The sequence below is a fragment of the Papilio xuthus genome, unplaced genomic scaffold (assembly GCF_000836235.2).
Source record: "Papilio xuthus unplaced genomic scaffold, Pxut_1.1 DF826938.1, whole genome shotgun sequence".
In the NCBI taxonomy this organism is placed as follows: domain Eukaryota; kingdom Metazoa; phylum Arthropoda; class Insecta; order Lepidoptera; family Papilionidae; genus Papilio; species Papilio xuthus.
The window spans coordinates 2,978,437-2,995,850 of NW_013531711.1; the positions used below are offsets into that span (position 1 = coordinate 2,978,437).

At 31.7% G+C, this 17,414-nt stretch overlaps 2 protein-coding genes across 2 annotated transcripts; both read right to left on the reverse strand.

The window, feature by feature from the left end:
• Positions 1-1,518: 1,518 nt before the first annotated feature.
• Positions 1,519-10,150, reverse strand: LOC106121751 (ATP-binding cassette sub-family B member 10, mitochondrial). Its single transcript, XM_013317549.1, has 10 exons — positions 9,119-10,150; positions 7,936-8,142; positions 7,275-7,477; positions 6,814-6,948; positions 5,969-6,115; positions 3,800-4,031; positions 3,157-3,434; positions 3,004-3,087; positions 2,410-2,568; positions 1,519-1,921 (listed from the first exon to the last, which is right to left on the reverse strand). Exons 1-10 carry the CDS (start codon positions 9,483-9,485, stop codon positions 1,625-1,627), a joined length of 2,109 nt encoding a protein of 702 aa, XP_013173003.1. The 5' UTR covers positions 9,486-10,150; the 3' UTR covers positions 1,519-1,624.
• Positions 10,151-11,506: 1,356 nt separating this feature from the next.
• Positions 11,507-17,039, reverse strand: LOC106121821 (Golgi resident protein GCP60). The gene is made up of 10 exons (XM_013317646.1): positions 16,816-17,039; positions 15,462-15,675; positions 15,322-15,390; positions 15,105-15,209; positions 14,469-14,747; positions 13,978-14,054; positions 13,645-13,833; positions 13,063-13,176; positions 12,237-12,358; positions 11,507-11,737 (listed from the first exon to the last, which is right to left on the reverse strand). Exons 1-10 carry the CDS (start codon positions 16,958-16,960, stop codon positions 11,621-11,623), a joined length of 1,431 nt encoding a protein of 476 aa, XP_013173100.1. The 5' UTR covers positions 16,961-17,039; the 3' UTR covers positions 11,507-11,620.
• Positions 17,040-17,414: the final 375 nt, after the last annotated feature.

Below are 17,414 nucleotides of genomic sequence, written 5' to 3' on the forward strand. Positions count from 1 at the left end.
AGTTACTGGGGTGAGTTTTACTTTTTATATTTACGTAACAAATTTAGGTATTTGATGAAATATTAATTTATTGTAAACTTGACTAATTACAAATTTTAAGACCGAATCCGATGGAATTGAGTTATCAACGATATTATCAATGTAATTACTCATTAATATATTATTAACAATTTTATTACTGTACCTAAATTTCCATTTGTACTTTGAGCAATATCAAATCTACTTATATCTTATCAAGACCTTTGCAAAGAAAACCATTAACACGCCTTAACTTCGTTTCATTATTTGATAAGAAACATAGATAGACAGATCAAAGGTTCCCTACAAATTAGACTAACGCGCATAACACAAAGTGCTAAACAAAGATTTGGGATGGATTACGAATTTATTTCTGAATATCATTTAAAAAATGAAAAAAATAAAATAAAAATAACAACACGTATTTTATTCCATTTCACTATAACAACGTAAGCCAATACCCGTCAAACATACATTTAAAAATATTTATACATAATAATTTTAATGCAATCACAATTGCAACGTTTAAATTAAAACAAAATGTACATCTAGTTCAAAACATATTATTTAATATGCCCTTAATATAAACCATAGGAATAATAAAGTTGGGTAACTATGAGTTTTCCACTTTCGATTTAAAAAAATCGATTTTGAAAAAATAGTAGGGGTTAATTAGTTCCCTCGTTGTTTTAATGTACGGTCTGGAAATATCACTTGAAAAAAGCAATTGCTAATTTAAAATAGTGTAAGCATATATTACAACAGAATTTAATATTACCTAAGAAAACTGAGTATATAAATGACACCAAAACCAAATAACCAACAAGTTAGAAAGAAAAACTAAAGATTTCAGTTTTAAAACTGAAAGTAAAATTAATAATTACACATTTTTTTTTTACTTCGCTTAGAACTGTCAAAGGTCAAACAGTTTATCATGTAATAAAAGCCATCAACAATATTGAATATCTACTTGTTACTTCAATTTACGAAAAAAAAAGTAATAAAAATATTCAATATTGTAAATAAAAAAGGTGCCATATTGGCCACGAACATATCTCTGACATTACAAAATGTCAACTGTAGCTTCAAAATGGCGCGAATATTACTATCTCTGTTATTCACAGCATATGATGTATATGCATCTCGCTCGCATGTCGCATGCTGTCTATTGCACAATTTTATAAATAAAAATAATTTTATATTAGACCTCCGTATTATTTGACTTTTTTTATAAAAATATTTTATCTAGAATTTGATATGAATGATGAATTAACATAATTTTTGCAGCATTTTTGTGCATTAAAAATATTTATTGAACATTTATTTACTTTACATATATTGTACATATTCAGAGTATTTCGTTTTGAACCACACGCTGATTATCTTTGTACGTTTGCTTTTCATTTTATATTTTGAACATAAATCTTGCAAGATTGAGTATATATTAATTTCCTGTAAATTGCTATAAATTTCTTATATTTTTAAATCATGTAAATTTATTCGTATTTTTTTTGAAAAAAAAAATATTTTAATATCCCAACATAAAAAAAAATAAATAATAAAATTTTCTAACAAATAACAATGTCATGACCATTAAATGTTACCGTCATTGTTTTTGTATTTCGCTTCTCTCTCTAGACTTTGATGCGAATGTTTGATGAGTGATAAGTTCTTTGAAGACGCCATTTTCTTTTGACATTAAATCTGTATATGTTCCTTGTTCAACAATACATCCGTTGTCGACAACGGCCACTTCATCCGCGGACTGTATGGTGCTCAATCTATGAGCAATAGTTAGAACAGTGCGATCTTTGCTTATATCTTTAAGCGCCTTGTCGACTAGAAATTCTGAATAAGCGTCCAACGCTGAGGTAGCTTCGTCGAGTATTAAGATTTTTGGATTCTGAAATAAAAATTAGCCTACTTTTTATCGCCATATCTAACACTACTTGACTTTAAACGGAAACGTAGATTTCATTGACATCACATAGATTTCACAAAATCCGATGATACATGTTTATTTATAACCATGTATTCGAAAGAAGCATTGTAAAATAAATATACTGGTCCAATCTGTAAAGTTTCAGATAAATATACTACAGTATACTAAAGGAAAAAAAGTTTTGAATAATCTATATTCAATGATTTTAATAAATTTAATGTCTATGCTTCTGTCAACTGTCACCTGTTTAATAAAAATGTCATATAATCCGTGTGGTATATTTTAATTTCTATCAAGTATAAAATAAGAATAAGAGTTTTAATCCAAGAATAAAGACCTTCATGGTCCTTTTCGTTCGTGGTTTACCAAGATAGTTACATTACATTAAAAAAGCATTTTAGGACATCCTGTATAATCGTGTTTTAATTTCGGAACACTCTCTATGTCACCTTGACGATGGCGCGTGCGATGGCAACGCGCTGCTTCTGTCCACCGCTGAGATGTGAGCCGCCCGCGCCCACCTCCCGCCGCCACCCCGCACGCGACGCGCCCATGTCCTGCAGCTGCGCCGTGCGCGCCGCCACCAGCCACGCCGGCTCCAACTTACCCTGATCATACATTTATACCTTAACAACTATCGCCTGCAACTCCACCCACGCGGAATTAAAACAAAAATCTTAATTAGTAGCCTAAGTGTTCTACGTCTATGTCAAACTTTACCGAGATCCATGCAGCCTTTGTGGAGATACCTTCTAACAAACATCTATCTATTCATGTATCGATCCAAACACTCGCATATATAGTGAGATAGTAAGATTATAAGGAAACAAAATTTATAATCAACGATTTTGTATCTTATTGTAACTAAATAAAATTGATTATCGCTTGAAAGATAAATCATGCTCACACGAAATATTTACTTCAACGGAATTAGCGATTGTGTATCTTATTCCAACGTAATAAAGTCGAGATTCACAAATTTTCTTTCAGAATTAAATCATTAATATTAGATACTAACAAATAATTATGTAAAAAGTTCTTACGTTAACTTCTATCATCTCCTCGCGATCATCGAGCGCGCCATATAATATATTTTCTTTTATTGATCCACTGAACAGAACTGGTTCCTGAAATTAAATTAAAAATAAAATAATATGTTGCCAGTAACAAAAATAACATTGTAAAAGTTCACATACCTGACTTACGAAACCAATATGGCTTCTCAACCATACTGGATCCAAATGTCTTATATCCACACCGTCCAACAATATCCGTCCTTCTTCAGGATCGTATAACCTCAAAATAAGCGAAGCTATGGTACTCTTGCCGCAACCAGACCGACCCACTAGAGCTATCGACTTGCCTGGAGTCAGATGTAAATTCATTCCCCTGATTAACGGAGCTCCTTGATACGAAAATGTCACATTTTCTAATAATATTTCACCCTTCGGTCTTGTCTCTGGTCGGAGGCCACCTGAAGATAATGGGTAAAAGCTTAAGGTTACCAATTAAGTGGCCGAGGGTTCAAATTCCAGCATTCGAAATTATTCGTAAACCATATTCTAGCACAACCATAGAGCTTAGATAGAATTATACAAAAGAAATTAGTAAATTATCAATATGTGCTAAAATTTTATGAAAAAATTATTACGCGTACACTAAACATGGTTTGTTAAAAAAATAAAGTACATAAAAGATTCAGATTACATATAAGAATACTTGCGTCACTACATCCATTTGTTCAAAACATTAAAAACGTAAATCGACAAAAATAGTATTACTACTACTTTTAGTATTAACTTTAGAAATAGTAAGTATTCGTAGTAATAAAATACCAACCTATTGAAGGAATCAAAGGTTTTCTGTCCATTATCTCCCACAATCGTGTCGCAGCGCCAAGACCTTTGTTCAGCTCGGTATAGAACCCGCTCAGTCCTCCTATACTAATGCCTACGTAAGCTGCATAGAGTAGGAACGACGTCAAATGACCCACTGTCAGCTGTTCCGTAGCCACCATACCACCGCCGTAGTACAACACTAATAATATTATCGTATTCCCCGCAAGTCCTGTCTAGGAAAGAAAAATATTATTTTTGAAAAGAAAAACATATTTTTCGATATATTTGAGAGAGTAATGTTTCTCCTTTAGCACAACTTGAAAATAAATAAAAACACGTCTCCATACAAGTGGGTATTTCGACATTTTTTTAAATTTTATATTGCATCTAAATTAAGGGTAAAAGTTCAATTCAATTTCTCTCACAATTTCTTTGTCTATAGAACTCGAATTACTATTCAAGGTTGCTTTTGCTAGTAGACGAGGAATAAAGATTTTACTGAATTTATCTCTTAGAGGTTAAAGTAGGGGATGAAATTTTGTATTGTTGGGAAGAAAATCCGACACTGTGTCGGTGTACTGGCACATTAGCCTTACTTTATGTCGTATTTGTTGACGTTTACGTCCCCTCACTAATCTATCTGACAATTGACTTTGTTATGAAAGCGCGCCAGAGGATTCTAACTAATAATGTCTAAAAGTATTGTGAAATATTTTTCTACGGTAAAGTTATTTGAAAACTAACATTTTCAGGACAAATGATTAATTGCCCTTTGAGATTACGTAGCATTAGTTTGAAAGTGTACTAAAATAATAACTAAAGAAACTATTTCAAGGCGTTTTCATTCAGGAAATTCATTCCAGTCCTATTAATTCGAAAATTTAAACGTTAATTAACACAACGCAAATGAAATCGCGGACATAGCTATTTATTGAACAAAACAATAAAGGAAATTATTCGTACCGTTTAGGTTTTTTTTTACTTATAAACAATGTTGTTTATTCATTTGAAAATTACGTAAATTATTTTTAATCTATTTTGTAAATCCTGAGCAGAAATTCAAGGCTCATACTATGAAAACAATGTCTGAGAATTAGACAATTTATTCCAAATTGTTAGGAAATAACCACAGACACTATATTAGTTACAATAGCATTACGTAATTTAGTTAAATATACATTTAAATAGTTAAGTATATATAAAAATGTTTATATAATGGAAAATTTTATATAAATTAACGTGCATTCGTATCTTTATTTTCCGTAGTTTGATATCTTTATCTATTATCAGTTCACAAATCTCCATAATGAATAATTTTTCAATTTCCGATGTCAAATATACTTATTCCCAAAAAGAATTGGTATTTGTTATTTCAAAGTATAAATAAGCTTTTATTTTTTATTTGAATTTTTCAATTACCCAGAATACGGACAGAATACTAACAATTTAAAGTAAAACAAAGATTTTGAGATAAAGAAATAAAGTTAAAATTAATCTATCGTGGCGTTGAAGAATATCCTAATTTTATTCTTATGTTTTCTTTTCCTTCCCAACTATTTCTTACAAGTAAAGGATGGGAAGTTGAAGTGGATTCTACCTTTTTTTTTCCAGAGAGAAATGCTCTATTCATACTCCGCGCGGTAGTTATGTGAGATTCTCCTCCATAACGGAGGCATACCCACTAAACCTCTCTGTTCCTCCAACGCATCGGGACGGGGCCACGGGCACGCTTTCGCTCTCATCCGCGACCGCAATCGATAGTTCGATTCGCCATTTCGGCGAATCCAGGTAGCATGCTCGGTTAGATTAAGGTCGGGGCAACGCGCTGACTAATCTTATCACGTTATTGTATTGCATATACACATCAATATTTCCGGAACTGTTGGTCCGAGCGTTATCTATACAATTGATAAGAGTCTCAGTCATATCGACTTATAAAAACCAATTTTTAACATTTATGTCTGACTTCCTAACCCCATATCTGCGTTAATACGGGTACGGTAGATGATAGGTGTGGATGTAAGTTAGGTTAATTTTTCTTTTAATACACTGACGATGTCGCGGGCGACAACTAGTTTAAAATAAAAGCTATGCTACGTGATAGAAGATATTGATCTGAAATCTTCATAGCAAAGTTTCCTTGTTTATAATTTATCTTATAAATTCTTACCATTCCGTAGAAACTTCCAACTGCCAAGGATTCTTTGTACGCCAATTGCAATACTGTTTCTATTCTTTGAGCGTAAGATTCACATTCCTTCGCCTCTTTACTGAACGCCTTTACTGTTTTTATATTAGAAATCTTCTCTTCGGCTAACTGGAAAAATTATATTACAAAATTAAATAATAAACAAATAGCCAGTAGACACATAATTTTTTAAGTTTATATATACACAATCTTACTAATATTATAAATGTTTTGGATGGATGGATAGATGTATGTTTTAAGGTATCTCCAGAAGAGCTAATGGAATCTCGCTAAAATTTAGCATAGATGTACACAGACTGGAAGAACAAGTACCCTACTAATTATTTTCTTCTTTTTAATTCCGCGCGGACGGAGTCGCGGGCGACAGCTAACACTACACAACTCCTTATTTATACATCTTTTAAAATAATAGAATAATATTTCTTATAATATAATTGTAATCATATAATGCATCTTGTAATTTGCATATAATTCCTTACTTATACGTAAGTTTTACTATAAGATTAACAAAGTAGAAAACGCATTAAGGTGAGTATACACCAAAGCATTCACTTGTAACGGAACAGAAGACTATCACAAAACATTGCTTTCTAAACTGTGCTCTTACTTATATTATAACATTCATAAGAAAGTTTCATTATATAGAAATCTTGGGAAAATGTTCCAGTGTATATTCACCTTTATAATTACCAAAAAATTATTAGTATTATAAAAAGTAGTAGATAATTTGAATTTGAAAGTGGAACATGATTCAGAATAAATCTATTTCAAAGAGTCTACAAGTATACATAGAGTAGGCATATTACCTCACTAGTGTCAGCTAAAGTTTTCTGCAATTGCCTTGTTATACTGCGGACGAACCTGCCGTATATCACCGCTAACATAGACACGGGTGGTACCACGCACAACCCGATAAAAGCCAATGAAGGGGACATGTAAAACTAAAAAAAAAAATGTATAATATATGTGTATCTTTGTATGTCCCACATCATATCGAACGAAATTTTCACATTCAAAACAATTCTATAATACTTCTAAAAGCATCATGTTTTTCTTTTAATACTATTTTTTTTACAAAACATAGACAAATTTTATAGCAATTTAAAATTTAATATATTATTTTAATATATTTTTTTTTAAGTATTACATACTTTAATATAGCCTTATAAACACATCAGCAATAAAAAGACTTGAAAATTTCCCTCTGCCTATGTTTTCTTTTTATTTATCTCTCCATATTGGATAGTCAATAATATAAAATTCTCACCATCATTCCAGCACCAGCTATCGTCATAAGTAATGACCGTAAGCCATCACTGACATTCTGACTAAGGTTCCTCCCAACTAATTGAGTGTCAGCAGACAAACGGTTGACGAGCTCCCCGGTCGATGTCCTATGAAACCAGGCCGGCTCCTGACGCATTATTGCAGCGTACGCTTGTTTGCGCAGTGCTTGAGTCATCCTTTGACCTAAAAGTCAAGCTTTTGTCAAATTACACCTGCTTTCAATATGTTATAACTTCGCAACTTTTGTGCAAATTGTAGTGGGAAAAGCAGCAATTACTATTTTCGTATTAAGGCTAGTTTGGAGTTAAATGCAATCGGTGTTATTTCCTTATGAATAGAAAAAAATTCTAGACATATATAGTCCGACCTGGATAAGCTAGAGTACAAGGAACAGCTATATTTTTCTCATTTTAAGAGGTTTCTCTCAACCTGAGTTTTATTTAATGGAAATCGAACAATGCCTAGCTTATAGAGGTTTCTCATCTATCCAAGTGTGACTTTAAATAGTAAACACAACATTTACTGAAGTTATCTTCAAGGCCTACATCCAGCAGTGAAATAATTTAAGCTTATTATGACGATGATGATCTTCAAGATGTAAATGTATATTTTTATGTGAGTAAAAAATAACATAAACTTACCTGATATTGACATTAAATATACTCTTCCAAAATTACATAAGCCACCAAGAATAAATACTCCACATAACATTAAACATAAACTATCAAGTCTCTCTGTGGTCGCACCAAGGTCATTTGTACTGCTATATATTATATCTAAGACTTTGCCCAAGGAAAATGGAACAGCTATTGTTACACTCGAAGATATGATCAGGAAACCAATAGCACCTGGAATAGAATTACTTTTATTATAGAGCTTAATTTACTATTTTTAAAATACATTAGGTTATTGGGACATATTCGTAAGTGATTTTCATGAATATAAAGTTAATTACAAATAATTTAAATTATTCTGTTGTGAAACAACAAAGCACCCATCAAAAAACAATTACCTAGTACTTATTTGTATTTAATAAACACATAACTATCTATTTTATTTATTATATTCCTGGTATGAGCTGTTTTAATCTAATTATATAATTAACAATAGGAAGTTACTTATTTGATTTCAATTTATTTGTCCTAAAGACAAAAAAATATATAAACAATTCTGCCAGACTTGTTTTGATAGCTACATAAAGTTAGATAAACTTTAGTGTTTTTCTGTAGCCTAATCAATGAAAGGTTAAAACAGATAACTTATATAGAAGTTAGTCTTAAAAATGACTTAGGTCTTATGATAAAGGCAAAAGATGTTTTTTGGGAGCACTCAGATAAAAATAATCATACCATATTCATAAAAACAACTCGGAATAATTTAATGTCTTTTGTACATTAAACAGAATAATAATACATATTATAGATGCATTAAATATGACTTAAGCTTCCTAATCTATTACTATATTTAGTAGCATTTACTAACTTTGTTTTAAATAATTTATTGTAATATTTTTGCGTGTAGTTATTAACATATTCATAACAAATGAATGTGAAAATGGTACAAATTTTTTTATTTAATATTTCTTTTGATGGGATTCTGTTATGTACATTCTGTTATTATTATATATCAGTATATCACTTTGGAACTGATTGTATGTCCCATAAACCTACTTTCTCCATCTTTTTCAACAATAATGGCCTTTTTAGTATTACTAATGTAACCATAGTAATAATAGACATAGTAATATAAACAAAGTTTAACTCTGACCTGTATAGAATACTTTAAAACTATACATAATTATAACACAAAATCAATTTTACTTACCAGTTAATGTCCACTTTTCAGGAGCAGCCAGAGAAAATAAACGTTTCACTTCTGAAGTTTTAGATTTCAAATCGACTTTCTTTGATGTGCCTATCGTAGTTCTTAAATGAACACTTTCAAGTTGAGCATTTTTTCTTTGTGTATCAACCTGGCTACTGTAAATTCTGGACTTTAAGGACATTAACCCGCTTCCTCTTATTGCAGTCCTTTCATAATAGTTTCTTAAGGCTGAAACTTTGTGACTAGAATACAACCTGAATCCACAGTGGTGTCTAGCTTGGCTCCGAAATGGTATTCCAAACAGTAAAGGATTATGTCTGTTACATACTTTAACATTTAAAGTTACATGAACTAATCTTTGTAACATTTTGTACGTACTTTTTAAAACTCCTAAAAAATAAAACAAACATCTGTCTGTCAGGATGAAACACAGAAATTAAATTGTTAGATTATGAAATATATGAATTAGAACTTCTGTCCCGTCATTGTCACTTGTCATCTGTCAATCAAAAACTGTCAAGTGCCAACTGTTTTTTACATCAAAGATTATCCACTAATGTTCTATAAACAAAAAAATAATTTCGACAAAGCATTGCAGATATAATGGTGGTGGGAAATCATAATAAACCACCGCAATCTCTGCTGTAAAGCTGCAAAGTGTTTCGTATTTATCACAAGTAAATATGTCAGGTTCAAAAAAAGTTTATAGCAGTTTATAGAACTGCCATTGATAAATATTGCCATGTGCAAAGTTTCAATTTCTACTGTGGTTTTTTTCAATCCATTCCAGACATATTTCCATTTTCCTATATTGTTACAGCTAGGGCACATCCCGAATGTGCTATTCTTCAAACCTTTAATGTTTGAAAATTCGTGTAAACCCGCCTCATGGTTATAAAAAAATAGACAATTACATGCGATCAATAAATGCTCATTTATTCTCACGGGATACGAAATCCGCTTAAAGCAGTACATATAACGGACATGTATATATTTTACATAATAATTAGTATTATTTTACAATTTTCATTTCACAAATAAAATATTCGCAATCAAAAATGTATAAACAAACATTATTTTTAGTTATTTAAAATTACATGTAAACAAAATAAATTAAGATCAAAATAAACATCTTATAAGTTCTTCATTGCAAACGCCTACAATACAACGAATTTGTGCCAATATAATCATTATTATGTACACAAATCATTTATTTATGTCCAAAAAATATTTATAACAACAAAAACGAGTAATTTTAATGCAGTTTTGAAATTCTGGAATTAATTCTATCTTTTAATCTATTTAATGGCATTAAGCCTTTCGTTAAGTTACATAGGAACAACATCCTTGACATTTTTAAGTAATCTGTATTTTGGGACTTATAAAGAAAAACATAGGTTAAATAACTGTTAGGTGAAACTTTAGGTACTGTAAGAATCTAGACAAATATCACACATTTACATTGACTACAACATATTAAAAACTAGATAAACACTACGCAACGACATTGAAACATACATTCATCTTTTCTAGATTTTTAACATTTATTACGAAATCTTTATTGTATGATTAAGTACCTATTTGAAAACTACACCCATCCAGATATAAGCGGTCAAAAGGTTAACAATGGCACAGAGTAATAAGTAATCGTGATTTTCCACAAGATTTTCTGTACAAAAAACATATTGTAATTCCTCTCAGATTATAAATAAGCTTTGAACTTAGATATAGGGCACCAAATTTAACTTATACAATGATAAGATCAAAAAACGTAATTATATGAATGTTTTATAAAATATATTTTTTTTAAAGTGCAACACGAACTTATGGAACCATAAATATACCTTGACACTTCGAAATTATTATCATAAACAACCATTAAGTGTAAATACGAATAAATGTACTTTAGGACAAATAAAACATAAAAATGTCAATATAGAATTACATAATTTTACCTTTTTATTTGCGTTACAACATTTATCTACAACATCTAATTTATACTTTACATCCATTTTAGACAATATTTTTTTTCTACATACAATAAAACAAAAGTTTTCAAATTTTTACACATTTAGACACAAACATTAATAAATTATTTATTTTATTTAATTTATGTATGGGAACTAAAATTTGCTTATTTTTTTCTCATTAAAAATAAATGACTCATAAATATTTATTTTACACTAATATTAAATTAACTAATAACATAATAAATTATTTTAATAATTAAAGTCATACATAAGTTTTGTTGAATTTATTTTTTAAATTAATAACTTAAAATAAATTGAAAATATATGCCTAAATAATAAAATACTTAGGTATCATGTTTATAGTATACTTAATTAAAATATATAAGCTCTTATTGCACATTTAAATAACATATCGGGCAATACATTTAAAGTATAATTTAACTTATAAACAACAAATAACTACATATATATTATGTTATACATATATCAATATATAATGTCATGGCTCTACAATGAACTATATTATATAAATTCATTGGGTGTAATATACTTTGTAGTACAATGTTTTTGATCGCCAGAGGCTGTATGAATTATCAAATTTTAATAAATAAACGCCCTCGCCGGGGTATGTGTGTGATCCAGCATACACCTGTCATTTAAATAAATAATAAAAAAGTTAAGATATTGTCTTTGTATAGAATAATGGATAGCGGGAAAATGTTTCATTTACAGATGTGTGCATGAGTTATTTGGCCTTTTATAATTAGAACAGGTCTGGGTCAGGGTAACTGTTATTACAAGTCTAATAGTAGGAGCATCGGTGGCTCAGGGGTTAAGCACTTGACTTGTAATCTAAAGGTCCTGGGTTCGAATCCCGCCATGTACCAATCTGTTTCCTGTTTTCAATTTACATTTATAGATTTATCTAATGTTCTTACGGTGAAGGAAAACACCATGATTCAATCTACACATATCAGCAAAAAAAAATTCAAAGATATATGTGAATTCCCAGGAGCCTACCACCCGTCCCCGTCTCCCGAGAGGCGGAGATTTGTTTGGCTACGCCAAATGGAGGTCCGTGATCTCTGCCTACCCTTCTGGCTCAAAGGTGTGTGTGAGTGATAAATCATTTGTGTTTAGTTACATACCTCTGTGTGGCAGTCGCGACGGTATAAGGGCACAACTTGGGACACGGGCGGTCGACTATGACTTTCTGCGCGCTGGTCACCACCTATCTCAGGGTCTGTCGAGTTCTCTTGTATTGTGAACTCTTGAAAATAATTAATGCTATATAGTCTCATTACAATAAGCAATAACCTTTTTATATCATAAGCAATCGAGGAAACAGTCACATGAACACACCACTATGGTAAAGCAACTGCTGCTAATAGACATCCCCATAGATGCATTGTCTACCTTTAATAGACGGAGGAGCGGACGCACGGAAAAATGCAATTTTCCAATCCTATGCGTCCCCTCCTCCTTCAAATCCCCTCTCCCTTCTTCATTCTTTACTTTTTTTTTTCAGAGGGGAATGCTTTATGCATACTCCGCGCCCCGGGGGGGACGCGGTAGTTATGTGGGATTCTCCTCCATAGCGGAGGCATACCCACTAAACCCGTCTGTTCCTCCAACGCATCGGGACGGGACCACGGGCACGCTTTCGCTCTCGTCCGCGGCCCCGTCTGCTTTCATTCTTTACTTACGAAAAGGGTGGGATGAGAAAGGAGATTGCAATTGGGCCTCAGACAGCCTGTCCCCGGAATAATTTCCATTTCACACCTGTTTTTGTTTTTTGTGTGATCGTGGTATTTCACCGGTCGAAGCCCAATTGTGGAATAGATGTTGTTGCTGGCTTCTACCACATTTAAAGCAGACTTGATTTAAGTAAAATAGAAAATTAACCTCTAACCCACATATAAAAAAAAGATTTATTCCATACACTTCCTCGCTTGTCAAAATAATATAACTTACCTTCATCATCGCCACCATATCCATCATATTCGACGTCCTCTTCATCGCTATCTGACACGTGAATTGTCACTTCACTAGTTAGAGACTTTCTCCATTCGAAATACAGCCCGAAACCTGGAAAAATGTTTTATAAATTTTCTATAAATGGATGAAATCATTAAAATGAAAAATAATTTCTAACTAATTCTCCCTCATCCTATAGCCAATCTTTATTAGTGGTTGCCAGCAATTTCATCACCGCGAGATAATAAACATTTAGTCAAAGTTATTCCCGCACATATAACCTTTACCTACTTTCTAATAGAAGTCCCATAGAAGTCAGTCCATCCGTTTCAGAGATGACCCCAAAAAACGGACAGATAGACAGACAGACAAAACATTTATAAATTAGTTCTTTGTTGAAAATAAAGTAGATACATTACATGAAATATGACATTTATTTTCAATATTACATACAAACACTCCAATTTTACTAAAATACAAAGTAATTAACTTTTAAAAGAGTGACTTCTCAGTCTCGAGTGTGGCAGTAATGGACAATTAAATGAAACATTAAATCTGAGTGCGTCATATAATAGTTACCTAAATCGTAATTGTCGGAGGCGAACTCCCAGCAGATGCAGCGCGCGCGAGGATGTGTGGGCACGCGGATGGTGATAGTCTCACCCTGACCCACCCTCAGCCGGCCATTGCCCATGCGCGCAGACTCCTTGAACGACGAGATCTCACCACGGGTCCACATACGAGCCTCCTCCACTGCGGGGAACCCGTCTGGAATAGATCAAAATCCAATGTTAACGCAAGTAAATACTTTCAGTCTTGGTGCAGTCAAAGAATTAAATTCCTTTCCCATTTACAATTGAATACCCTACAGCTGTCACTTAATGTAATCATAAGACTAATGTTTCTGCTTACCATCATCAGAATCTTCTTCATCCTTTGATTCCTCATTGTAATGTGATATCTGTGTTTTCTCTAAAGTTTGCATTGACCTGAAATGAAATATTCACAAAATAACATCTCAAACATGTTACAACACTATTAGTTTGTTGAATAACCTCAACGGAAATTCTACATCAATGCCTTTAATAAGTATATCCCAGTGTTTTATGAAACAACAAATTAATGTCCGTCCGCCCGGATTAAAAGTAAACTTAATAAATAACCTATGTGTTTTTCTACTATTTACATCTGTGCCAAATTTCGTCGAGATCTGTTAAGATGTTCTGGAGATACCTTGTAACAAGCATCCATCAATCAATCTAAACAAGAAGTAAGTTATAACCTGCTATTTTTTTTTCAGTCTTTCGAATAGCAGAACAAATTTTAAAACATTCAATGCCAACAATTCACCAGGCATATTTACTTTCAAACATTAAATCAGTGTAAGTGTTAAGTGTACTCACTTATTATCCACATCATCTCCCGCATCATCACGATTCAGATTATCATCAATTTCTACTAAAGAATTATCATTATCTTTATCACTATCTTCTTTATTCTTTATATTAGAATTAGCTAATCTCTTATCAACGGCCAGCTGTTGTATATATTGTTGATAATGTTGATCTTGTAATTGCCGTATGAGGACCGCTTGCTGGTCAAAGTTGCCAGGGAACTGTTGCTGCGCATACTCTAGGAACTGATCGTAGGTCTGTGCGTTCAACGCATCTTTTATTCTTTGCCTATAAAATAAAATAATTATAACTTTCATCTATGTTTTAGGATTCCTCGAAAGGAGAAAACCCTTATAGGATCACTTTATTGTCTATCCATTCCATCCGTCTGTCTGTAAAGACCCTTTCCTCAGATACGCGTGGATGTATCAAGCTGGAATTTATTCTCAATATTTTGAATAACAAAGTAATAGCTTAATTATCATGACACTAGAGAAAGATTTTAAGGGAAATTATATTTCTATTTAAATTCGTTCAAGGCCTTATTCTACAAGATAACAAAATGGATTTCACATACATATAATATACCAAGGAAATAATTTACCATAGTATCAGTTGTTGGCAATAAAATAAAAATTATCTTACACTTGTTGTTCCTCTGTCAGCTTTGTGCTTTGTTGTTTTTGCTTTTCAAGTTCTATTCTATTCTGTAGTTCTATATGAGCCCTCTCTTCTTCTTGTCTCTTCAGGCTGTAAAAAACGAAACATAACTCAAATAATGCTTATCATATACAAGTGAAATACAAATTTCCTTAAGTATGATAACATTATTTAAATAAAATCATAAAATCTTTTGACTTACTCTTGTTGTTTTTTGGCCTCCAAGTCTTTTAGTATGGCCTCCAAATATGGTTTGAATAAAGGGCACAATCTGTAAAATACAATTTATTTATAAACCTGCTTAAAACAGAAAATTACGATAAAATAACACAAATTACGAACCTGTCCAAAGTATGTACAAAGCCTGCCATGGCTTGGAACTGTGACATTTGTCCAAGCGCTTGCCATGCCCCACGACGGTCTCTTCCAATGACATCTAGAACTCCAAGAGGTGGTGCAGAGTTTACATTCAACGGACCGTGAGCTATTTGCTGTGTGTAAGCAACTAGTTTTAACTTATCTTCATAACTCAGATGCATAGCTTTACCTTCCTTGTCTGTAATTGAATTGAAGGGAAATGATTTTAATAAGAACCAAGAAATATTTGATTTATTAATACTTAAATTAACATTTAGAGCAGTGAGGATTGTTAGTTTGAATCCTATCTTTGAATGAGGTATATTATAATTGTAAATGTGTTTGGATGGATGGATGGATGGAGAGATGTTTGCAAGAAGGTATGTCCAGAACAGATACATAGATCTCGCTGAAATTTAAAAGTAGAACAAAGCCTTGAAGAACACATAGGTTACTAGTTTTTTAATTCCTTGATGAAGTTACGGGCGACAGCTAGTATATAAGAGATATAGATGTTTTACCTATATATACCATGTGAAAGCCAGAATGGTTTACATTTTAAATACAGGGTATAGGTTAATTTTGTATTTGCAACCAAATAATATTAATTGATTGAGGCAAATTAATAGAGGCTTTAAGCTATTGAGATAACATATTCAAAAGACCGTTATGTCTTTTATTTGAAAGTTAAACTCAATATCTTATCAATTACACCAGTAATGTAATTGCAATACCATGTACTATAAAATTTTAACTTTAATCTAATCTGATATGACAATACAGTTAAAATATCAGTAAAGTTACTAAGTTTTCTTAGAAATACTAAATTCTTTTCACCATCTTTTACTTCTTATATTGAAATAATTAGCTCAAAAGATGCACTAACACAAAAAGACAAAATGCTAAAATTACTTTATTGCCAATCTTCTTTTTTTCTCAATACTCTCCAATTTTCATAGAATGTTGAATGTTCTTGCATATTTTCGTATTTTTTCAAATACATTTAATATAAAATATTTAGTTACAAAGTATATGCTGCTCTTAGCTATTTCTTCTTTATTCCATCAAAGTTTACAAATTTCATTCATAGTTTAAACTAATCTATGATGAACCATTTACGTCTGAAGATGGAATAGAAAAGGAATAGGACATCGAAGAAAGGTCTTCAAAAATTACATGAGAACAAACTGGTATAAAAATTAGGTGAGTACTCAAATAACAAAAAAAATGTATATCCTTGGATGTAATGTTATCAGTTGGCAACATAAAAATACGACAAGTTTTGAAATGAGAGTGTTAAATTAACGAACGTAAAATATGAATAAAGATAAAAATGTACCTTTATAGAATGAGAGTCCATGTTTGTAAACTTCTTTTAACGGCAAGCCCCATTTTCGTTCTTCACTTTCTAAAATACCTTGATCGGTTTCAAGAGGAACTTTTTCAGGATTCACTTTAAATGTAGTTTCAATTTTACTAGTCATTTTTCTATAAAATAATTTTCCGTATCAAGTACAACTCTGCGGTAAATGTTTCTTTATTTGACAAATCAATAACAGTGTTGCCAAAGATAAATCAGTAGTCAACATCGCTCCTCCAGAAATTATTGATTTCCGGTCGTTTCTAAGATGTAATTGCTTGGTATATTTTACACGCAGGATATAATAAAAAAATATTACATTTTCCAGAAGCCAGAATATTGATTTTTTGGCCCAATTTCCATTTTGGATGTATGTACTTAAAAGTCAAATTTGACATTTGACATCATTAGAACTTCTTGTCAGGCATGCGAAACTCTATTAGTCTATGCTACAAATTGAACGCAAACGGAGATCCTCCATCTTGAAAATTGTGTCTATCCCACTCATAAGTTTCTCTATAATTTTTGGGCTGTTTAAAAAAAAAACCATAGTGCATATGAATAAATTGTGATTTAAA